This window comes from Ahaetulla prasina, chromosome 6 (genome assembly GCF_028640845.1).
Source record: "Ahaetulla prasina isolate Xishuangbanna chromosome 6, ASM2864084v1, whole genome shotgun sequence".
Taxonomy (NCBI): domain Eukaryota; kingdom Metazoa; phylum Chordata; class Lepidosauria; order Squamata; family Colubridae; genus Ahaetulla; species Ahaetulla prasina.
This window is the reverse complement of record NC_080544.1, coordinates 107,014,673-107,039,421: the sequence shown is the minus strand read 5'-3', so window position 1 is coordinate 107,039,421 and position 24,749 is coordinate 107,014,673. Positions and strand designations below refer to the sequence as shown.

At 46.6% G+C, this 24,749-nt stretch overlaps 1 protein-coding gene across 1 annotated transcript in view; it reads left to right on the top strand.

The window, feature by feature from the left end:
* Window positions 1-24,749, top strand: part of EIF4G1 (eukaryotic translation initiation factor 4 gamma 1) — a 151,331-nt gene that overhangs the window by 49,292 nt on the left and 77,290 nt on the right. Inside the window, exons 4-5 of the mRNA XM_058189240.1 lie at window positions 4,260-4,433; window positions 8,257-8,356. Coding sequence (XP_058045223.1) covers window positions 4,260-4,433; window positions 8,257-8,356 — 274 coding nt within the window. The remainder of the gene's footprint in view (window positions 1-4,259; window positions 4,434-8,256; window positions 8,357-24,749) is intronic.

The following is a 24,749-nucleotide window of genomic DNA, read 5'->3' as shown; positions in this document are numbered from 1 at the left end:
AAAGTCTTAATGGAAACGGAACAGAAAGTCACCACTGGGGAAAGAAAGGAGAGAAAGAAAGAAAAGAGGAAGTTGGGCAGGGGGCAAAAGAGACCTGGAAGTGAGTTGAAATGTGGCGGCAGAGAGCAGCGAAGAAAAGAATGGTCTTAGGGAAAGAGGCAGCAGAGGCTGCATTAACAGAGGGATAGAATCAAGATCATGTGAAATGTTGCTATCTATTTATCATCCCTTAAATACGGCCAAACTTGGAATATTGTGCCCAGTTTTGGTTGTTAACCATATGAAAAAGATGTTGGGATTCTACCGTGTTTTCCCCAAAATAAGGCCCGGTCTTATATTAAGTTTTGCTCCAAAAGATGCATTATGGTTTATTTTCTGGTTAAGGTCTTGTTTTTGGGGGAAATACAGTACGAAACGCCTCTGTCTGCTGTTGACTGGGGCTTATTTTTGGGGTAGGGCTTATATTACGAGCATCCTGGAAAAAATCATACTAGGGCTTATTTTCGGTTGGGTGGGAAACGGTAGAAAAAGTGCAGAGAAGAGCAACCAAGACTATTAGAGGACTGGAGGCTAAAACAGGAAGAAGTGTTGCAGGAATTAGTTTAATGAAAAGAAGGACTGGGGAGACATGATAGCAGTGTTCCAATATCTCGGGGGGCTGCCAGAAAGAAGAGGGAGTCAAGCTATTCTCCAAAGCACCTGAGGGTAGAACAAGAAGCAATGGGTGGAAACTAATCTGGGCAGGGGGTTGGACTAGAAGGCCTCCAAGGTCCCTTCCAACTCTGTTGTTATGTTATGTTATGTTAATCAAGGAGAGAAGCAACTCAGAACTAAGGAGAAATTTCCTGACAGTTAGAGCAATCAATAAATGGAACAACTTGCCTCCAGAAGTTATGGGTGCTCCATCATTGGAGGCTTTTAAGAAGAGACTAGACAACCACTTGGTATAGGATCTCCTGTTTGAAGAGGATCTGCTTAGGGGGCTGGGCTAGAAGACCTCCAGGGTCCCTTCACACTCTGTTAACCTGTTATTAGGTGCATGCAGCCCACCAACCCTACTCAGGTCTCTGTTTGGGGGGTGAGTGGATGGGATTCAAAATTTCGGTGACTTCCAACGGGATGGATACCAGAACAAGCAATGCCATCTCTGCTGCCTGCGTTCCCTGATACTTATTCTTCTTTTTTTTTTCCTATTCATTTTTTTTTTTTGGTGCAAGCCTGGTGTGTCCTATTGACCTGCTCTTCTCCCCACCCACCCCTCCCACCCCCATTCCAGCTTCTTGTTCCCATGGCTGCAGTTGCTTTCTTGCTGAGTGTTGGGGGTCTTCCCAGGTGCCTGGTAACATGTCTGGCTGTAGGTAACTTCTTGTCTCTTCTTTTCTCTTCTTTCCCTTTTCTCCTGGCGTGTCTGCGTGTGCGTTGCGTGTGTTTGTGCGTGTGTGTGTTGCTAACAGGGCGGATTCAGGTCTCTCCAGGTAATCCCTTTTCTATCATCCTAATTCCAGTGTGAGTGGAAGTACCTCAACGCCCCCTTTTTTGTGCTGTAATTGTAGTTTGCGCTGGTGTTAAAAAAAAACAGCTGTAATTTAGACCAGGGGTCTCCAACCTTGGCAACTTGTAAGACTTGTGGACGTCGGCTTCCAGAACTCTGGGAGCTGAAGTCCACAAGTCTTAAAAGTTGCCAAGGTTGGAGACCCCCTGATTTAGACCATAGGGATCATAAGATCTTAGAAGATAATGGTGGGGTGGTTGTTGTTGTTGTTGTTTTACCCAATCCCATGTTGCACAAACTTCTGGAGAAGTGGGATGGGTCACTGAATTCCTGTGATTCCTAACAGCCTTTCTTTTGCTTTCCACGATCGTTCTTCATACGTGTCTGACTTCTTCTCCATATTCATCCTCTCCCTCTTTTCCCCCACCCCATGCGTTTGGTCTTCCACTCTTCCCCCCCCCTCACCCTAAGTGTTGCATCACAGCGGTTTTCTCCCAACTCCTCGAATCTTAGAGATGATAACTCACAGATTAACCCATGCTAACCCGGAATTCTCAAAAGGAAACATTTTGGGATCACCCATCGCATCCTCAGAAGAGGAACTCAGGGCGGCGTACAATTAAAATGCTTAGATGAGGGGGGGGGGAGGAAGTATAGAGCAGTTAAAATTTTAAAAAGAGGCAAGGATGATAAAAAGTAACGTTAAAAATTAATTCAGAAGGGAAAGGATGGTTTTTCAGGGCAAGCAGGTTAAAAAACACTACTGTTATGTCCCTGCATTTCTCCAGTGTTATACATTTGATTGCATGTTAGTTTCCTAGGGTAGCTACCTTAAGGTAGCTAAAATGTGGAGTCTCCAGGGTTTCTAATATCCTAGCATTGCCAAACTTCCCTTAAACATAACTTGTAATTTTCTGGTCCTTTGTCTGGTGATAAAAGGGGAAGGGGCAAATAATTCTATCTTTATAGGATAGGAACATTGGCATGGCAGGTAGTCCTTGAGTTACAACCACCACTGAGCCCCACCATTCCCGTTGCTAAGCAAGGCAGGTGTTAAAGCGAACTTCGGCCCATTTTACCACCTTTCCTGCCGCTGTTGTTTAGGGAATCCCTGCACTTGTTAAGCCACGCAGCTGTTAAATGAATCCGGCGTCCCTGTGGACATGGCTTGTCAGAAGGTCGCGAAAAGGTAGATCACGTGACACGCAAACACACACACACACACCCCGTCCCGGGACACTGCAACCATCATAAATACGAGTCAGTGGTTAAGCATCTGAATTTTTGATCACGTGGCCGTGGGGGGTGTGTGCCACAACGGTTGCAAGTGTGAGAAAAGTCATCTTTTTTTTTTTTTATTTGCATTTATATCCCGCCCTTCTCCGAAGACTCAGGGCGGCTTACACTATGTCAAGCAATAGTCTTCATCCTATTTGTATATTTATATACAAAGTCAATTTATTGCCCCCAACAATCTGGGTCCTCATTTTACCTACCTTATAAAGGATGGAAGGCTGAGTCAACCTTGGACCTGGTGGGACTTGAACCTGCAGTAATTGCAAGCAGCTGTGTTAATAACAGACTGTCTTACCAGTCTGAGCCACCAGAGGCCCTTTTTCAGCGCCACTGTAACTTTGAACGGTTGTAAGTTGAACCGTGCAACGGTCGACTGACCAAATGAAGTGGAGGTACTCACCTTATATGCATTTTCACCATGTGCCCATGGTAAATCGGGTTTATTTTATAGCAGCTTGGCAACTTGAAGACTTGTGGACTTCAACTCCCAGTTGTTGTTGAAATCCACAAGTCTTAAAGTTTGTCAAGTTTGAAGAGCTCTGGAATAGAATTACAGAGTTGGAATTTTGGGCATTGAAGTCCACAAGTCTTCAAGTTGCCAAGGTTGGAGACCCCTGTTTTACAGAACTCGGTTCATATGGGAAAGGGAACTTATGCACCTATATAAACGCAGCCCAGTATGGAGAAGCCACAGGTTAAACTGAGCTAATTTTTCCTCGTTCTCTTGTCTTTCCTTGCCTCTTATTCACGACTTCGTCAACAGAGGGTTTGTCCTCGGGGCTCCTTGTCTTTTTCTCTGAAGACTTGGGCAAAGCAGAGCCCCGATGGCCTTTAATTCGAGACCTTTCGTTGCACCCTTATCGGCTCTGAAGTAGGTTCCGTTCATTCAGGAGCGAGTTGCTACCTCCTGAAGTTCAGCAAAGCTCCTGGTTTGCTCCTGGTGGCTATTCTTGTACAGGTAGTCCTCGACTTAGCAGCAGTTCATTTCGTGACCGTTTGAAGCTATTACAACAGTACTGGGGGAACAAAGCGACGTGCGGCCGTTTTTCGCACATACGACCGTTGCAGCATCCCCCACGCTCTGCGTGATTTACATTTGGATGCTTTTTGACCACTGACTCGCATGGATGACGGTGTCCCCTTTTGCGACAAGTAAAGTCAACGGAGGAACCCGATCCACTTAACAACCCGTCTGGCTAACTTAACGACCGCGGGTGCTTCGCTTGACCGAGAAAAGTCGTAAAAATGGGGCAAAACCAGACACATTCCTCGCTTAACAACCTACACGTAGGGCTCGATTGTGGTCGTAAGTTGAGGACTACCTGCATTTCGACCCGGGGGCAGATTTCTGCCACACGCAGTCTCTGGAGACTTTTAACGGTGGGGCTAGCTAGTGTAGGGGAAGCAGCTGGGATGCCTCAGGCCTGGCCTTACTAACTAAGCGCGTCCCTCTCTCCTTTCTCTCTTGAAGCATTTCTACCAGAGCAGGGCCCAGCCACCGACCAGTGCTTCCCGGGTGCAGAGTAACACGTCGGCTCGGCCTGGCCCACCCACTCATGTTTATCCAGCTGCTTCCCAGGTCATGATGATCCCTTCACAGATCTCCTATCCTGCTTCGCAAGGTGCCTACTACATCCCTGGACAGGTGAGGGTTAGACCGGGGCTGCGGCCTTCTACATGGTGGAGCGGCGGAGAGCTTGTGGTGGTTTCCCAAGCGATCTGTGCGTCCCGGAACTGGTGTGTAGTTCGCCTTCCCTCTGGGGTTGGTGTAAGGAGGAGGAGGGGTAAGTTTCTGGTCTGCCCTCCTGCCTGCCAACAGATAGCATCCGGGCCATGGCTCCAGCCGCCTGACTAGGTGGCTCAATGGCTAAGACGCTGAGCTCGTCGATCAGAAGGGTCGGCGGTTCGGCGGTTCGAATCCCTAGTACAGATCTCCTGCGTTAGCAGGGGGATGGACTAGATGACTTCCAATGTCCCTTCCAACTCTGTTACTGTTACTAGTCTCGGTCAGAGACAGCAGAAAAGCATTTGGGACGAGGAAGTAACAGCAGAGATTGGGTTTACTGACGTGACTCGACTCCCTACTTAAACTGAGCAGCTTGTACAACCCGGCTTGGGGGCCAATTCTTTTATTTTATGGGATTTAACAGCTCTCGCCCTGAGCCAGTAGCAAAGGACTGCTCCTCTGACCTTCCTTTTCTTACCTATCCCGAGCCAGTTGGAACAAAAATACATTATTTTGCACCAATTTTTAGGAAATGAGCTTGGCTTGATTTCCTTGATAGCTTGTCCAGGACTGAGGAACGACTGCTTAGGAAGCCTTACGTGAACTCTTGCACACCGACTGTCTGATCTCAATAGTCCACACGTGAAAATGTTTCTTGATTCCTCTTGAAGGTCAAGACGTAACATGGGCTCGCTCTCTACAAGGTTCTGTCCCAGGCTATTCGACTGGAGCCGATTCCTGTGGTTCAGTCCCTTAATAAATAAATAGGAGTGACATCTAAAAACTCCTGATGCTTTTATCATACAGGTTCTGTAGATGGAAAGCATCATTTTAGAAAACGGAGACCTGCTACCCTGTTCCCCTGAAAATAAGACCTCCCCAATAAGCTCAATCAGGCTTTTGAGCGCATGCACTAAAATAAGTGCCCCCCCCCGAAAATAAGCCCTCCCTGAAAATAATTAAACGCATGGGCAGCCGATCCCCGCCATTTCTTCTGGTTAGGGTTAGGGAGACAGAGCTGGAAATCAGGTAAGCCAGCAAGAAGTCTTGCTCCATGCGCCCCAAAATAAAAAGACCTCCCCGAAAATAAGGCCAAGCGCTTATTTCGAGGTTAAAAATATAAATAAGGCAGGGTCTTATTTTCGGGAAAACACGGTATATATAAAAGGGAAAGGGAAATAGCCCACAGGTAATGCCTTCTGCAGTTTCACCTGAAACGCATTGTGTGGGTTCGGGATTGCTTTAGATGGATCATACATTTATGACTTCAGTCCATGTGAAATTGTAATGAATTCTTGCTATGCTCTCATCAGCTCCATCCTGAGCTCTTCCCTTGCTAGGTCGTCCGGTTTCCTCTCCTGCTATTCTTCACCTCTTCCAAACTCTTAATTTAGGCCACGTTATCCCATAGTTATGAGGGCCTTGCCCTAAGCATCCCAAGAGGTGTGTCTGGCAGTTTGGACATTACGCGGTGGAGACGTGCAGGAGAACCTCCTATCGCCTTGTGAGAGATACGGTGCAAGAGGCAGAGAGTCTCAGCTATGAGAGCCTCTCCTTTCAGACAAAAAGGGATTGCAGAAGGATGCTTCAATCGCAAGTTCATTACCTTTTCGTCCCTATGGGGTCCACGTGTTCTCCCTGCAAAAAGGGGCAGAGCGGAACGTCTATGGAGATCCTCAGTCCTCCAAGTCACGGTTGTCCCAAAGGTGCTTCCCCCCCCCCCCCCCAAGAGGCAGCTGGACTTTCTGGTTTTTCTTTTTAAGACGTTTTTGCTTCTCATCCGAGAAGTTTCCTTCAGCTCTTGACCGGATGCAATAGTGGGATTCAGCCGGGTTCGCACCACTTCGGGAGAACCGGTTGCTAACTTTCTGAGCAGTTTGGCAAATTGGTTGTTGGAAGAAATCATTAGAGCAGAGAACTGGTTGTTAAAATTACTTGAATCCCACCACTGACCGGATGGTAGGAATTTATACTCCTTGCAGACGGCTGGTCATTTGCAGGAGAACCAGACCCATCAGGACTGCAATCTGGCATCGGCAATCCGTCTGCTTTTAAAAGACAAAAGGCCACACTTTTGAAGTTCATGTTTTGGGACAGAGAGGACCGGCTGGTTTGAAAGCGGGGTCAAAAAGAGGCCATCTATCTCAAAATTGAAAAGCCCTCTCTCAACGGAGGGGGAGTGGTAGACAACATCTATCTCCAGTCTACAACACGGTCCTTTCAACAGTTCCAAGAAGGCTCCACATCCATTTGCACCACTCAGGTGTCCCGTGAGGATACAGATAAACCTCCAGGTGGCCTCAACGACCCTCTAAAAGGATGCAAATGACCAGCTGTCTTCAAGGAATATAAATCCTTTCATTCCCCAACATCCGGTCAGAGCTGAAGAGGCTTCTTGGAGGAGAAGCGAAAGGTCACCTCATTTAGTCCACCAAGGTAGACTAGACCAGTGGTTCTCAACCTTTATAGTGCTGCGACCCCTTTAATACAATTCCCCATGATGTGGCGACCCCAACCGCAGAAGGGGAAAATAAGCGGCAAACTGTTTTTTTGAATTTATCACACCTGAAACTGTATTGGCTAGCGATCTGAACTGCTTGCGATTGCCTTGAGGACGGAGGCATTAAAGCGGAGACTCCTCCCCTATTAAGTTTATCGCGCCTGAACCCAGATTAGGCTAGCGATTGGGAGTGATTGCAGCTGGCTTGAGAGGGAGACATCAGAGCAAAGATTTCTCTCTTTTAATTCATCGCGCCTGAAGCCGAATTCGCGATTCTTCGACTCGCAAGTATACTTCCCATATTTCCGATGGTCTTAGGCGACCCCTGGCAAATCATCATTTGACCCCCAACGGGGTCGCGGCTCACAGATTGAGAACCGCTGCTCTAAAAGGATGCAAATGACCAGCAGTCTGCAATGAATATAAATCGTTCCATTCCCCGCCATCCGATCCGAGCTGAAGAGGCTCCTTGGAAGAGAAGCGAAAAGTCACCTCATTTAGTGCACCAAGTTAGACTAGACTGATCTTCATGACGGCCCTTCATATTGAAGGTGTTGATTGCTGGTGCAAATGATACTCTCAAGCCAGTGGTTACTTTGATAATTACTAGCATGTAATCAGCGATGGGTGGGGCTCATGGAGACCTGTAGGGCAGAGGCTAGGGAAAGGAAGACAGGTTAGATCTGGAGTTTATTTATTCGCATTTTCTCATTTTGCGAGTTTTGGGGGGTGTGGGGCAGAATTTACAGCCATTGGAATCTTTTGGTGCCAGCCCTTATCAGTCAAGCAGACAAAGGGTGAGTAAATAAATTGGCGCTGCACGAATTATTATTATTTTTTTTAAAAAGGTTTAAGGTTGGGAGAAGCATTTCTTAAGTTTGTAAGGAGGATTGACTCAATCTTTGGATGCTGCAGTTTGAGGATCAGCATACAAAGTATAAATCTCCGTTTAGTTCTTCTGGGGCTGCTGGATCTAGTGCAAGGGTCTCCAACTTTGGCAACGTTAAGCCTGGCGGACTTAAACTCCCAGAATCCCCCAGCCAGCTTTGCTTTGCCAGCTTTGCTTTGCTGGCTGGGAGATTCTGGGAGTTGAAGTCCGCCAGGCTTAACGTTGCCAAAGTTGGAGACCCCTGCATAGTGAACTTCTATGGGCCGCTTCCCGTAAGTTCAGCGTTGCCTGCTTTGTTGTCTTCTGAATGCAGTCTTGAAGGTTCACCCGCTCCGTTTCTCCTCTTCTCCTAGGGTCGCAACACGTATGTCGTTCCAACACAGCAGTATCCTGTCCAACCTGGTGCCCCCAGCTTTTACCCCGGAGCCAGCCCTACAGAATTCGGCACTTTTGGTAAGTGCACAAACTCATGCCTGCGGGATGCCACTTGGGTTTCACCCCTAAGATGGCCAACTTCTCCAGTAGGGGTGGAAGGTAAAGTAATCCTCGCCTTACAACCACAATTGAGCCCACAAATTTCTGTCGCTAAGTGAGCTTTGCCCAATTGTAACAATCTTTCTTTCCACGGTTAAGTGAATCACTGCGGTTCTTAAGCTAGTGGGACGATTGTTAAGTGAATCACTGCAGTTCTTAAGATAGTAGCACGGTTGTTAAGTGAATCACTGCAGTTCTTAAGATAGTAGCACGGTTGTTAAGTGAATCACTGCAGTTCTTAAGATAGTAGCACGGTTGTTAAGTGAATCACTGCAGTTCTTAAGATAGTAGCACAATTGTTAAGTGAATCACTGCAGTTCTTAAGATAGTAGCACGGTTGTTAAGTGAATCACTGCAGTTCTTAAGATAGTAGCACGGTTGTTAAGTGAATCACTGCAGTTCTTAAGATAGTAGCACGGCTGTTAAGTGAATCACTGCAGTTATTAAGCTAGTGGCACGGTTGTTAAGTGAATTACGGCAGCTCTTAAGCTAGTGGTACGGTTGTTAAGTGAATCATTGCAGTTCTTAAGCTAATGGCATGGTTGTTAAGTGAATCACTGCAGTTCTTAAGCTAATGGCATGGTTGTTAAGTGAATCTGGCTTCCCCCTTGACTTTGCAAGGGGATCACGTGACCCCCGGGATGCTGCCACCGTCATCAATAGGTCAGCCACCAAGTGGCCGAAGTTTGATCATCTGATCATGGGGATGCTGCAACGGTCGTAAGTGTGAAAAAAAAGCATCATAAGTCACTTTTCTTCACTTGTAACTTCACACGGTCACTAAACAAATGGTTGTAAGCCGAGGACCTGTATAGGTAACCCTCGACTTATGACCACAACTGTGTCCAAAATTTATGTTGCTCAGTAAGATATTTGTGAAGTGCGTTTTGTCTCACTTTTTGCGACTTTTCTTGCCACGGTTGTTAAGTAAATCACTGCAGTTGTTAAGTAACACGGTTGTTAAGTGAATCTGGCTTCCCCATTGACTTGGCTTGTTAGAAGGTCGCAAAAGGGGATCACATCACCGGGATACTTCAACCGTCATAAATACGAACCAGTTGCCAAGCATCTCAATTTTGATCACATGACCCTGGGGATGCTGCAAAAGTAGTAACTGAAAAGCAGTCATAAGACACTTTTCGGTGCCATTATATCTTCACGGTCACTAAACAACCACTAAACAAGTGGTTTTAAGTCGAGAACTACCTGCGTATGGAAATTTATCTGGATCAGAGGCAGAAATTGAGAAACGTTAATGGAACATCGAGTGGAGAGTTCTTGGCCTACTAATGAAATTAGCTGTTTCATGATGGCTTCTATTTTGTCCTTCTGTAATTCTCACTTTTCAAGCGCCCTCTCCTGTTCTAGATTTTGCAATATTATCCTTGTTTATAGGGGGCTTTGCCCTGAAAAGGTACGAGTGTTGATTTATTTTGTTCTCGGTGAAACGATTAAGGCTAATACTTGGGAATATACACGGAGATCGTGGCCAGAAAAACTTGGAGTGGACAGGAAAAATTCTTGGTAGGAGAAAAGATTGATTTGATTTGAGTCCTTGAAGAGAAAATAAAAGTTGAGATTCAGTTATGAGGAGCCTGCGGATAACGAATCCTAGATAAGGAATTCCTTCTCAACAAACCTGATACTCTGTTTGGAATTTTAAAAAACTCATCAAAAATGGCCTTTCTCATCAGATTTGATGTCTGGATACCATATCGTGCGTTATAAGTCGTGGTTAATTTTTGCCTTTTTCTGGCGTGGCTCCCCCTCCTCCCAGTTTTGTGTTTTAGCCAAACATCCTGTATCGTCGTCCTCGACCTATGACCACAATTGAGCCTAAAATTTTTGTTGCTGAGCGAGATGGTTGTTAAGTGAGTTTTGCCCCATTTTCTTTCTTGCCACAGTCGTTCCAGTGAATCACTATGGTTGGTAAGTTAGCAACATGGTTGTTAAGTGAATTTGGCATCACCATTGATTTTGCTTGTCAGAAGGTCGCAAAAGGTTATCACATACAACCTCGGGACATTACAACTATCAGAAATATGAAATATTGTATATGCACAATACTGGAAAAATCTAGAAACCCCTACAGGTGATGTTATAATCAAAAAAATTCTGGAATGTGCAGAAATGGATAGGTTAAGTCTAAAAATCAAAGGAAAAGAAGACTGAATATTTTATAACGTGGGAACTAGTCTACAAATGGTTCAATGACATACTGAGGTTAGAGGAATGGATTTATGTTGAATTGTGGACTACATGAGAAAGAAAAACTGACGAGTAAATATTTTGATGGTTCTATAATCGATACTATAATGGAAGATAGTATACTTTTCAATAACAATTGTGTCGTGTCCCACTCCCATTCCGACGCACGAGTCAAGGAAGTCCGTAACAGACTTGGCAACAAAGCCTTTGCAGCTTGCCAAGTTCCTTCGAGGTTTATCAGGGCAGGCAGGAGTCCAAGTTGTGACTTCAGAGATAGAGTCTGATATCAGCAAACTAGCTAAGACTTTGCTTGACTCAAGGTTGGAATGCCAAAAGCAGGTCCTTTATATAGGCTGTGGGGTGTGGCTCCATGACTCAGCATTTATCCAGGCCTGCCCCATCCCTCCTTCTGCTGGTGTCATCTCTCAGATCTCCGGAAGCGAGGGTCCTCATACTCTGAATTGTCTTCAGCAGGATCTGCTGTCAGTAATTCCAGCACCTGGCTGGCTTCCTCTGACGGCTGAGCCAAAGGAACACATGTTGGATAACCATCTGACTGAGATGGTGTAGGGTTTCCTGCCTGGGCAGGGGGTTGGACTAGAAGGCCTCCAAGGTCCCTTCCAACTCTGATGTTATGTTATGTTATGTTAAGTTTATCGGGCTTGTCCGTTCACTCCTGGAATCCTCTCCAGGCATGGGGCCAGGGCTGGGGGCTGGAGGCATGACAGGCTGTTCATCTTCATTATCAGACTCGGAGTCTGATAACAGACCTGGTTGGAGACGGGGAGGGGCCCGGCTGAGGAGAGGAGGGAGGACGAGTCACAACAAATTGATATCACATATATGTTCATATGTATATGATTATAATGATTATAATAACACTTTGGACACATAGAAAACACACTGTTCAACATAGAAATGGAATATGTGATATAAAACAATAAAAAATATTTAGTAAAGAAAAAAAGAAACACACCCACACACAAATGAGGAAGCTTCTTTTCATCAGGGAACATAAATTGCACTAAGCAGGAAGGAAAGAGAGAGGTTAGGAGGGAAAGGGAAAGTATTCGCAACTAGGGAACATAAAGGGAGGAAGATTGAGTGTTTGCTGAGCTGGCAAAGGTGCCAACCTGTGCTTTTTCTATCAAACTGTAGGTGACTCATCAGGCTGAATGCCCATCATGGAAATGTGGCATGTCAGATGACTTCCATCATGGAAAATTGGCTTGCAACTTAGCCTTGCTCCGGATACATACGTATAGTTAGCCCTCGACTTACGACACACGGTTGAGCCCAAAATTTCTGTGGCTAAGTGAAACATTTGTTAAGTGAGTTTTGCACCGTTTTACGACCATTTTTGCTACAGTCGTTTAAGTGAGTCACGGCAGTGATTAAGTTTGTAACATGGTTGTTAAGTGACTCTGGCTTCTTCTCCATGATGTAAAAAAGATGTTGAGACTCTAGAAGGAGTGTAGAGAAGGACACCGAAGATGAAGAACGGTTGCAAGAATTGGGTATGTCTCGTTTAATGAAAAGAAGGACTAGGGGAGACGTGATAGCAGTGTTCCAATATCTCAGGGGTTGCCACAAAGAAGAGGGAGTCAAGCTATTCTCCAAAGCACTTCAGGGCAGGACAAGAAGCAATGGGTGGAAACCAATCAAGGAGAGAAGCAACTTAGAACTAACGAGAAATTTCCTGATAGTGAGAACAATTGATCAATGAACATCTTGCTTCCAGAAGTTGTGCATGCTCCAACACTGGAAGTTTTAAAAAAGAGACTGGACAACCATTTGTTTGAAATGGTATGGGGTCTCTTGCTTGAGCAGGGGGTTGGACTAGAAGACCTCCACGGTCCCTTCCAAACTCTGATGTTATGTTATGTTAAGTTTATCGGGCTTGTCCGTTCACTCCTGGAATCCTCTCCAGGCATGGGGCCAGGGCCGGGGGCTGGAGGCATGACAGGCTGTTCGTCTTCATTATCAGACTCGGAGTCTGATAACAGACCTGGTTGGAGACGGGGAGGGGCCCGGCTGAGGAGAGGAGGGAGGACGAGTCACAACAAATTGATATCACATATATGTTCATATGTATATGATTATAATGATTATAATGATTATAATGATTATAATGATTATAATGATTATAATGATAATAATAACACTTTCGACACGTAGAAAACACACTGTTCAACATAGAAATGGAATATGTGATATAAAACAATAAAAAATATTTAGTAAAGAAAAAAAGAAACACACCCACACACAAATGAGGAAGCTTCTTTTCATCAGGGAACATAAATTGCATTAAGCAGGAAGGAAAGAGAGAGGTTAGGAGGGAAAGGGAAAGTATTCGCAACTAGGGAACATAAATTGCACTAAGCAGGAAGGAAAGAGAGAGGTTAGGAGGAAAGGGAAAGTATTCGCAACTAGGGAACATAAATTGCACTAAGCAGGAAGGAAAGAGAGAGGTTAGGAGGAAAGGGAAAGTATTCGCAACTAGGGAACATAAATTGCACTAAGCAGGAAGGAAAGAGAGAGGTTAGGAGGAAAGGGAAAGTATTCGCAACTAGGGAACATAAATTGCACTAAGCAGGAAGGAAAGAGAGAGGTTAGGAGGAAAGGGAAAGTATTCGCAACTAGGGAACATAAATTGCACTAAGCAGGAAGGAAAGAGAGAGGTTAGGAGGAAAGGGAAAGTATTCGCAACTAGGGAACATAAAGGAGGAAGATTGAGTGTTTGCTGAGCTGGCAAAGGTGCCAACCTGTGCTTTTCTATCAAACTGTAGGTGACTCATCAGGCTGAATGCCCATCATGGAAATGTGGCATGTCAGATGACTTCCATCATGGAAATGTGGCATGTCAGATGACTTCCATCATGGAAATGTGGCATGTCAGATGACTTCCATCATGGAAATGTGGCATGTCAGATGACTTCCATCATGGAAAATTGGCTTGCAACTTAGCCTTGCTCCGGATACATAAGTATAGTTAGCCCTCGACTTACGACACACGGTTGAGCCCAAAATTTCTGTGGCTAAGTGAAACATTTGTTAAGTGACTCTGGCTTCTGAACTCCATGATGTAAAAAAGATGTTGAGACTCTAGAAGGAGTGTAGAGAAGGACACCGAAGATGAAGAACGGTTGCAAGAATTGGGTATGTCTCGTTTAATGAAAAGAAGGACTAGGGGAGACGTGATAGCAGTGTTCCAATATCTCAGGGGTTGCCGCAAAGAAGAGGGAGTCAGGCTATTCTCCAAAGCACTTCAGGGCAGGACAAGAAGCAGTGGGTGGAGACTAATCAAGGAGAGAAGCAACCTAGAACTAACGAGAAATTTCCTGATAGTGAGAACAATTGATCAATGGAACAACTTGCTTCCAGAAGTTGTGCATGCTCCAACACTGGAAGTTGTAAAAAAGAAACTGGACAACCATTTGTTTGAAATGGTATGGGGTTTCTTGCTTGAGCAGGGGGTTGGACTAGAAGACCTCCACGGTCCCTTCCAAACTGTTATTCTATGTTCCATGGCCTTTGCTTGTCAGAAGCCAGCTAGGGAAAGACACAAACGGTGATCGCATAACCGCCGGAACAGTCATAAATATAAATCCTTGCCAGTCACCAAGTCCCTGGATTTTGGTCACACGACTATGGAGGTGCTGCAGCGGTCGTAAGTATGGAAACTGGCCATAAATCACTTCGAACGCTCACTAAATGAGTGGTTGTAATTCAAGGACTACCTATATACATACATGGAATGGCAGAATTCTGAAAAGTGTTGAGCTACAATAAGCTAATTTAGTATGTCCGGTTGCTTTTTTTTTTGTTCAGTGCCATCTCTGTCTCACGATGCCTTTAACTCAGTGGTGTCAAATTCAAGACCCACGGGCCAAATTCGGCCCATGGGGTGCTTTGATTTGGAAATAGCGAAGGACCGGCCCGTGGTGCCTCTGCCATCATGCAGCTCTCCCAAACCTCGATTTTCAGCTGTGACGGCCTCTTCCAGCCCTCTGCAAGAAAAAACAGAACATGGGAGGACCTGTTATGTCCTCCTCGCCTCCGTTTGAATGATGGCTTAATTAGCCGGCTCTTATTAGCTCTGGCAGCAAAAGAGCCAGCGTCTGCCAAGAGCCCTCGTTAGCTGTCAAGACGCTGGTGAGTCACAACCTTCAGCTCTAGTCAATCCGTGGATTTGCCTGATACAAAGAGACACACCAGCTCTTGCTGCCTTTTATATCCTGTGGGGTGTGGCTCCATGACTCAGCACTTCCTAGGCCTGCCCCTCCCCTGCTTCTGTTGTTCTGCAGGCATGGCCTGGTGGGGGAAGAGTCAGGAGAAGGAGGCCTCATCTCTTTCGCTTGGCCTGCTTCTGGCTCCTGGAGCTGATCCAGGGAGGCCGGTGCTTCCGAGGTAAGTCCTGATGGCTCTTCCCCCTCACTATCCAAATCACTTTCTGGCAGCAGGCCCAGCTCCGAGTCACTTTAGGGCATGGGGCCAAGTTCGGGGGCGGGAGCCACAACAGGACCATGTAAGCTCCGTTTTCGCTGGCAGAGCGCTGCAGAGGATTCCCCCCCAGCCCTGAGTGACATAGAGCTGGCCACTCCCACCTGCCTCCCCCCCCCAAGGTCAAGTACAACCCTGATGCCGCCCTCAACGAAATCGATTTTGACACTTCTGCTTTAATTGCTCGGGCAACCTTTTTTTATTTCCCCTCTGCTGTTTAACCTTCCACTCTCCCGTAGCTTGTTCCAGAGGCTTTCTGGACCCGCAGTTTCTTTTAGTGAGAGTCTCGGATATTAAAACTGGGAGATTTCTGGAAAGGTCCCAAGGCTCTGGCCTCTTCAGATTCATTCGTTGGCACCTTTGAAAAACGTTTTTAAAGCCTGGCGTAACTTGGCATATCGGTAGAATGATTTGACTTGGTTGATGGTCAGCTGGGAGATTGTGTGCAAGAGATCCCAGGGAAGCAAATGCAAATTCCCTCACCACTTCCTTCAACGCACAAGGTAGCCCGCGATTCATTTAGTGACCATTCAAAGTTTACAACGGCACTGAAAACAGTGACCATTTTTTTCACAGTTAACAGCCTTAGTAGCATCCCCACGAATCGTGTGATCGAAATCAGGAGATTCTTGGCAACCGGCTCCTATTTATGACCGTTGCTGTGTCCGAAGGTCATGTGATTAACTTTTGCGACGTCGCAAGCCAACTCGATGGGGAAGCCAGCCAGATTCGCTTAACAATCGGTTACTAACTTACCAACTGCCGTGATTCACTTAACAACGGTGGCAAAAAAAAAGTGGTAAAACGGGGCAAAACACACTTAACAAATGTCTCACTTAACAATGGAAATCTGGGGTTCAATTGTGGCCATAAGTCGAGGACTAGCTGTACATTCTTTCTCAGCTTTTAGTTTGTATAATTCTGGCCCTTTTTTCAGTCCCCCTTCCCAAATGTGTTTGCAGGGAGAATCTTTCCTGGATCATATTTATTCAGAAAAGCTGGAAAACGCTTGTCATCCTATCCAGGGACCTCTTCTCTTCCTTCCTTCCTCCTCCCTTCCTTTCTGGTGGGACTAGTTTAATGTTTAACCGACCAACCAGAAGCTGCTGGGCAGACTTTAGCCCTGGCTTCCTTGTCCGAGCTACGATAGACGGGAATCCAAAGGTGGGATTATGGACAACTCCTGATCCAAGTTACACCTTTAATCTCTTTTTTTAGGAGCTGCTTGAGGGTCAGTGAACACACATGCATTCACGGAGCAGGAACTGGCCAATTGAGAATGGTTGCACTTTGAATTCGCACTGTTCCTCACCTGCCCCTGGACCTGGTCATTTCTCCGACCCTCCTTGGTTCCTGACTTGTTTGCCGTTTGGATTTTTCTCCCCACATGATGCTCACATGCTCACTGACAGCTCTTCCTATATTTAGCCTGGAGCTGGCCCAGCAGCTCCTGCAGGCTCAGAAATGTGAGCCGAGGAGGCCCCTGACCCACCCACATTTCTGCAGGTCCCTGTTTATTTACTAATCTGACAGTTGGGGAGGTGGGGGGGGAAGTGTCACTTTGCACCCCTTACCGAAAGGTAAGTTTGGCCCTTTGGGGCCTTTGGTAGCCGGCTGTATTTGCCAGCAGGAGGGCCGTTAATTGCTTGACGTGGGCCTCTTGGCCTTGGACTTCACAAGGGTTTTTAGCAGTGAGGTCTTTCATAAAAAGAGTTGCAGGGTCTTTTCCCCCCCTCTCTTTTGGAATCCTGAGATGGTTCCCAGGTCTCTTTTTAAGATTGGCAGAGCAAGGCGGTTGGGGTGGCAATCCCAGGTAGGCAGGAGAAGGTGAATTGGGTGGGCTTTCCTCATCTCCATCCAGCTCTTTAAAGCAGCAGTCTCCAAACCTTTTACAGCTTGGCAGCCTGGCGCGGGGCTGGGTGGGTCGTAAGTTACAAGCGCACACAGCTCCATTACGGTTAAGAGAATCCCTGCATTTGGTGGGGCAGTAACCCGATTGATGAGCGAATCTGGTTTTCCCGTTGACTTTGCTCGTCAGACGGCCACAAAGGGGGGTGGGGGGTCACATGACTTTGGGACACAACAAAGGTCCTAAAGATGAGTCAGTTGTCAAACTTCTGACTTTGGATCATGTGACTAAGGTGAAGCTGGAATGATTGGAAGTATGAAAAAATGGCCCTAAGTCACTTTTTTTTCATTGCCGTTGTAACTTTGAACAGTCACTAAATGAATTGTTGTTAAGTCAATAGAATAGAATAGAATAGAATAGAATAGAATAGAATAGAATAGAATAGAATAGAATAGAATAGAATAGAATAGAATTTTTATTGGCCAAGTGTGATTGGACACACAAGGAATTTGTCTTGGTGCATATGCTCTCAGTGTACATAAAAGAAAAGATACCTTCATCCAGGTACAACAGTTACAACACAATTGATGGCCAATATATCAATATAAATCATAAGGATTGCCAGCAACAAAGTTACAGTCATAAGTGGAAAGAGATTGGTGATGGGACTATGAGACGATTAATAGTAGTGCAGATTTAGTAAATAGTTTGACAGTGTTGAGGGAATTATCTGTTTAGCAGAGTGATGGCCTTCGGGAAAAAACTGTCCTTGTGTCTAGTTGTTCTGGTGTGCAGTGCTCTGCAGCGTCGTTTTGAGGGTAGGAGTTGAAACAGTTTATGTCCTGGATGTGAGGGATCTGTCCTGGTATGAATGGCTATTGGCCTGGAAAGAAAAGTGACCATGGCACTTGGGCAAATGGCTAACGGTGAGGACAGTTAACCAATGGAGCACAAGTTGCCTCCAGAAGTTGTGGGTGCTTCATCATTGGCTGCTTTTAAGAAGAGACTGACAGTCATTTGTCTGAATTGGGATAGGGTCTCCTGCTTGAGCAGCGGGGGGGGGGAGGGACTGGACTAGAAGACCTCCAAGGTCCCTTCCAGCTCTATTCCGATTCTGAAATTTGTCCGAGCGGTGCCCATGCGTGCACACTCCACTCATGCTAATGGAGCTTTGCGAGGGAGCGGCAGGCACTTAGGTGTGCGCGAAGCTCCCCCTTGAACGAGCAGATGGCGCTGGTGCTTGCGTGCGAAGTGAAGCTTTGCAAGCGCCCTCGACTCGCCTGAATGAATCGATGTGCACTCCTCGCCCATCTTTTCCATGCCCCGGTTTTGAACAGGTAGCGGGGCTGAAGCCCCCCGGGGTTTGGAGAACCCCTGCCTTGAAGGACAAGCTCGGGTTGACAAAGCTCGTCCCTCCCACAATGGGGGCAGCCGAGGTGGCCCCCATGGCTGGCTGAGTCTGCTGCAGCATCCGAGATGGCTGTCATCAGTATGTGCTACCGCACTCCCTCCCCGCCCATAAAGTTTATTAGGCCAGATGACTCAGCAGAAGAGCCTGGGTTGCTGGCTCCATGTGCTCTAAACAGGCTCCACCAGTCAATGCAGCAGCTTGGAGGAGTCTCCCCCCACCCACCCGTAGTCTCTCTTTTTCCAAGAACTGAGGAATTGCAGCGGCTGAGAAATTGGCGCACCGGGTTGCAAATTTCTAAACAAGGGAGATGCCCAGAAATCATCTTGTACAGGGTTTTTCATGGAGTGTGTCTTCTTTTTTCTTTTTTTTTAAACTTAACAACCTTCTAATATCTCTGCTTTCTAAGCTGAAATTAAAAGAGTGGCTTAATATCAAATTCCTGAAGTTCCAGGTATAAACCCAGAGTATCTATTGCCATAGTCACAAGGCAGCACAAAATGATTTTTCCCTGTCCTGCCATTGCTCTTGTCTTTCCAAATTTTTACTTTTGGAAAGTGGGGGAGAAATCATTACGAATGTCACCGGGCAGCCCTTACAATAGAAAAATGCATGGGAAGATGGCCTCAGCATATGGATCCACGGCTTGAACGGAGTCAAGCTGCAATTGGGGTGGAAGACAGATTTTTATCTGTTTCGCTACATGGTTCCTTTGATTAAAAATCAGGATGCCAGCCGGGGGGGGGGAACAAACTCGGAGGAAAGCTGTAACTGTAATGTGATCTTCCCTATAGCTTTTTAATTGGTTTCCACCAATCCGAAAAGCAGAATTTTACTTGTATTATTATCTATAGAGGCTTTGGGTAACTCGTAAGAAACTAATGTAGGGGGGAGACTGGGAGATTTCTTCTCCCAAGAAGATTATGTTGCTCTTGAGATGACAGCTATGGCAAGATTAGGTAGGTTGCTTGATCACAAGGCCCACCATCCCGTAGCCCAGGGGTCTCCAACCTTGGCAACTTTAAGCCTGGAGGACTTCAGCTCCCAGAATTCCCCAGTCAGCCATATTTTTTTTCTTTTTCTCTTAATCTCTTAAAGTGGAGAGATTGCAGAGGAAGGGATTACAAGAGAGTAAGCTTTGCTGGCTGGGGGATTCTGGGGGTTGAAGTCCTCCAGGCTTAAAGTTGCCAAGGTTGGAGACCCCTGCCATAGCCAACGTGATCAGTGGAGGAGAATTGCAATCCAAAACTTCTAAAGGCATTGAGGAGGTTTCTGAACAGATTTGGGTTCTTGCGTGCCATTTGGTCTTAACAGTTTAAGGCACTAGGCTGGAAGGCAGGGGGGGGCCCGTGAATTCTAGTCCTTAGGTGCGAAAGCCAGCTGGGCAACTTTGGGCCAGTCGTCCTCCCTCAGCCCCACTCAGGGTGGTTGTTGTGGGGGCGGGAAATAGGAGGAGAAAGGGGTGTTGGATATATTTGTGGCCTTGAGTTATTTGTGAAAATAATAAAGGTGGGATACAAATAAATAAATACATTCCAGAGCTGCTTTCTGTTTTAGTTCTGTTCAGTTTTCTCATAATCAAAAGGAGGAGGAGGAGGGTATTCATTCAGTTGTGTCTGACTCTTGGTCCTTTTCTAGGCCGGGTCTCTCAAACTCAAAGCCCAGGGGGCCGGATGCGGCCTGTGGGGTGCTTACATCTGGCCTGGGGGGAGGGGCACCCTGGAAATAGTGAAGGATCAGCCCCATGATGCCTCTGCCAGGGAAAACATAGCTTGTGAGGACTGCACTCCAGTGGTGGGTTTCAAAATTTTTTACTACCGGTTCGGTGGGTGTGGCTTGGTGGGCATGGCATGGGAAGGATACTGTAAAATCTCCATTCCCTCCCCACTCCAGGGGAAGGATACTGTAAAATCTCCATTCCCTCCCCACTCCAGGGGAAGGATACTGTAAAATCTCCATTCCCATCCCACTCCAGGGGAAGGATACTGTAAAATCTCAATTCCCTCCCCACTCCAGGGGAAGGATACTGTAAAATCTCCATTCCCTCCCCACTCCAGGGGAAGGATACTGTAAACTCTTCATTCCCACCCCACTCCAGGGGAAGGATACTGTAAAATCTCCATTCCCTCCCCACTCCAGGGGAAGGATACTGTAAAATCTCCATTCCCTCCCCACTCCAGGGGAAGGATACTGTAAAATCTCCATTCCCATCCCACTCCAGGGGAAGGATACTGTAAAATCTCCATTCCCACCCCACTCCAGGGGAAGGATACTGTAAAATCTTCATTCCCACCCCACTCCAGGGGAAGGATACTGTAAAATCTCCATTCCCACCCCACTCCAGGGGAAGGATACTGTAAAATCTCCATTCCCTCCCCACTCCAGGGGAAGGATACTGTAAAATCTCCATTCCCTCCCCACTCCAGGGGAAGGATACTGTAAAATCTCCATTCCCACCCCACTCCAGGGGAAGGTTACTTTAAAATCCCCATTTCCTCCCGATCAGCTGGGACTAGATGGTGGTGGGGCCAGTCAGAATTTTTACTACTGGTTCTCAGAACTACTCAAATTTTCTGCTACCGGTTCTCCAGAACTGGTCAGAAGCTACTGAAACCCCACCTCTGCCGCACGCAGTCCCCCCCAAGCTCCATTTTCCCTGGCAGAGGGTTTTTTTTTTGTTTTGGTTTTTTTTGTTTACATTTATACCCCACCCTTCTCCGAAGACTCAGGGCGGCTTACAGTGTGTAAGGCAATAGTCTCATTCTATTTGTATATTTTTATTTTTTACAAAGTCAACTTATTGCCCCCCCAACAATCTGGGTCCTCATTTTACCTACCTTATAAAGGATGGAAGGCTGAGTCAACCTCGGGCCGGGCTTGAACCTGCCGTAATTGCAGGCTGCTGTGTTCTAATAACAGGCTCCTAACAGCCTGAGCTATTAAGGCCCTTTTACGGTTGCAGGAGGCCGTTGCAGCTGAAAACTGAGCTTGGAAGCCCGTTTTCGCTGGTAGAGTGTTCGGACCGCCACTGGTTCCCCTGACACAAGAGATGCTGAGCTGGCCACGCCCACTGCAGCCCCCTCCCCCCAAGGCCAAACATAACCCTGATGCGGCCTTCGATGAAACTGAGTTCGACACCCCTGCTCTACATCTTCTGACCTTCCACTACTACTTTGAGTTGTTCTGTGCTTTGGCTGGTGTCAGATCCAGCCACCATGGTCTTTTGATGGCCTGGGTTTCAAACTCCAGCGAGTTCCCTCTTGTAGCTCTTCAAACGTGAAACTTACCTGCCCAAAATGTTCTGAATCAAACCAAGGTTGAGAGGAGTAAGCCCCTCCTCTCTTCCTTGATAGCTGGATTAGAAGCCACTAAATAATTGCATCAGTTGGGTGCAAACATCTGCAGGGGAGCGTTTCAGTTGCCCAAGAAAAGTACAGGTGGTCCTCGATCCTACGACCACAATTGAGCCCAGCATTTCTGTTGCTAAGCAAGACCGTGGTTAAGTGAGTTTTGCCCCATTTTATGACCTTTCTTGCTGCAATGTGATTCTTCTTTTTTTTAAATTTTTTTATTATTTTTATTTGAATTTATATCCCGCCCTTCTCCGAAGACTCAGGGCGGCTTACATTGTGTAAGGCAATAGTCTCATCCTATTTGTATATTTATATACAAAGTCAACTTATTGTCCCCCCCAACAATCTGGGTCCTCATTTTACCTACCTTATAAAGGATGGAAGGCTGAGTCAACCTTGGGCCTGGTGGGACTCGAGCCTGCAGTAATTGTAATTGCAGGCAGCTGTGTGTTAATAACAGGCTACGTTAGCCTGGTGAGCCACTTCCCAGCCCTTCTAAGAGAATCGTTGCATTTGGCGGGTTAGTAACACGGTTGATAAGCGAATCTGGATTTCCCATTGACTTTGCTCGTCAGAAGGTCACAAAAGGGAAGGGTCACATGACCCTGGGACACTACAAGGGTCCTAAAGATGAGTCAGTTGTCAAACATCTAACAGTTCTCAAACATTTAACAGAAAATGGCTAACAGTGAGGGCAATTAACCAACTGCCTCCAGAAGTTGTGGGTGCTTCATCACTAGATGCTTTTAAGAAGACACTGGACAGTCATTTGTCTGAAATGGGATAGGGCCGTGATGGTGAACCTATGGCACGCGTGCCACATGTGGCACTTGGAGCCATATCGGTGGACACGCAAGCTCAGCGGCCAATTGATTTTCGGGTCTTCTGCGCACACCGGAAGTAGGGAAACAGACTGTTTCCGGCCTCCGGAAGTCCTGGAGTGGTGGGGAAGGCCCGTTTTTCGCTCTCCCCAGGCTCCTAGAAAGGCTCTGGAGCCTGAGGAGAGCAAAAAACGGGCCTTCTGGTCCCACTGGAAGTCAGCAAACGGGCCGTTTCTGGCCTCCGGAGGGCCACCCAGGGGGTGGGGAAGGCCATTTTCACTCTCCCCATGTTCCTAGAAAGCCTCCGGAGCCCAGGGAGGGCAAAAAAACGGGTCTACTGAGCCCACCATGCCATTGCGTGCCAAAAGCAGGGGGAGTGCAGGGAGGGTCAGCCGCATATGCACGGGGGGGGGGACACACACACACAGAATTATGGGTGTGTGCATGCACGTGCACAACCCCTGCTCCCCCCGTGCTCCCCCCACTTTTGGCACGCGATGGCAAAAAGTTTAGCCATCACTGGGAGAGGGTCTCCTGCTTGAGCAGGGGGCAGAGTAGAAGACCTCCAAGGTCCCTTCCAGCTCTATTCTGCTTACTAACACACACTGGTTTCTGTATTGGTTTTTCTACAGTACTGGATCCACTCTGCTTATTTGGGTGGGTGCAGAGCTGCACAGATGACCCAGGGCCTTCTCTGAAACATCCTTCCAGATGATAGCCATTGTACACAGGCAGTCCTCATGCTACAAACGTTCACTTAGTGACCCTTCAGAGTTACAACAGCCCTGCCAAAAGCGACTTACATGCCCGTTTTTCACACTTAAACAACCGTTGCAGCCTCCCCATAGCCACCTGATCAAAATTCACGTGCTTGGCAACCGTCTCATATTTATGACGGGTTGCAGCGTCCTGGGGTCACGCAATCCCCCATTTCTGACCTTGTGACAAGCAAAGTCAGTGGGGAAGCTTGCTCCATTTACTTGCTAAACAACTATGGTGATTCACTTAACAACGGTTAAACAAGAAAAAGGGGGCAAAATTCACTCCAAAAGTGTCCCACTTAGCAACAGAAAATTTGGGCTCAATTGTGCTTGTAAGTTGGAGGACTACCTGTTCTTTGTCCTTCCTCCCTGTCTCCAAACGTGTTTGCGAATTTAAGCATCGTCCAAACTGTGCTGCGAAGAATATCTTGATCTGAGTTGGGACAGGGTATAGCAGCTTCAAATTAGGGGTTCCCCAGGTGGCGAAATGGGGTGTCTTGGGGAGAGATGCGCAGCACCAGGGGAGAGAAGCAAGCTGAGACATTCTTTGTTTGTACTTGTTTTTTTATTTATTTATTTACATTTATATCCCGCCCTTCTCCGAAGACTCAGGGCGGCTTACAGTGTATAAGGCAATAGTCTCATTCTATTTGTATATTTACAAAGTCAACTTATTGCCCCCCCAACAATCTGGGTCCTCATTTTACCTACCTTATAAAGGATGGAAGGCTGAGTCAACCTTGGACCTGATGGGACTAGAACCTGCAGTAATTGCAGGCAGCTGTGTTTTAATAACAGGCTTCTTACAGCCTGAGCTATCACGGGTCAGTTTTTTGACATTCCTGGCCGATGCCAGAGATGTATGTGTCCTCCCACCTCTGCGAGGAACATCCGTAATTTATAAGCCGGGATTGTTTGAGGAAGGGTTATCTGATGTGTATGTGTCATAGGGCAAGAGTTGTCAATTTATCCAGGGATAATCACACAATTTTGCATCATGCTGTAGAGTTGCATTTGTCCCATTTGTTTCAAAATAGCTGAAAGATGTTGCCGTTTGTTCTCACCCCAACGTCATGCACGATTTTGGCACGCTTGCCTAAGATCACGTGAAATTTGGCAACGTGGAGAGACTTTAGCCACCGAAAGAAAAATAGTTTTTGAGAGTCTCGGGAAGTGAACTGCTTTCTCTTGTATGGGAGGCCGAACAAATAGTGGTTTGTCTTTTTAGTAACCGTTAAACGGGACTGAAAAAAAGATACTTACGATCAGTCTTCCCAACAATCACCTGATCAAAATCCAGGTGTTAGCCCTGTTTCCCCGAAAATAAAGACCCAACTGGAAAATAAGCCCTAGCATGATTCTTCAGGATGCTTGTAATATAAGCCCTACCTTCAGAATAAGCCCCAGTA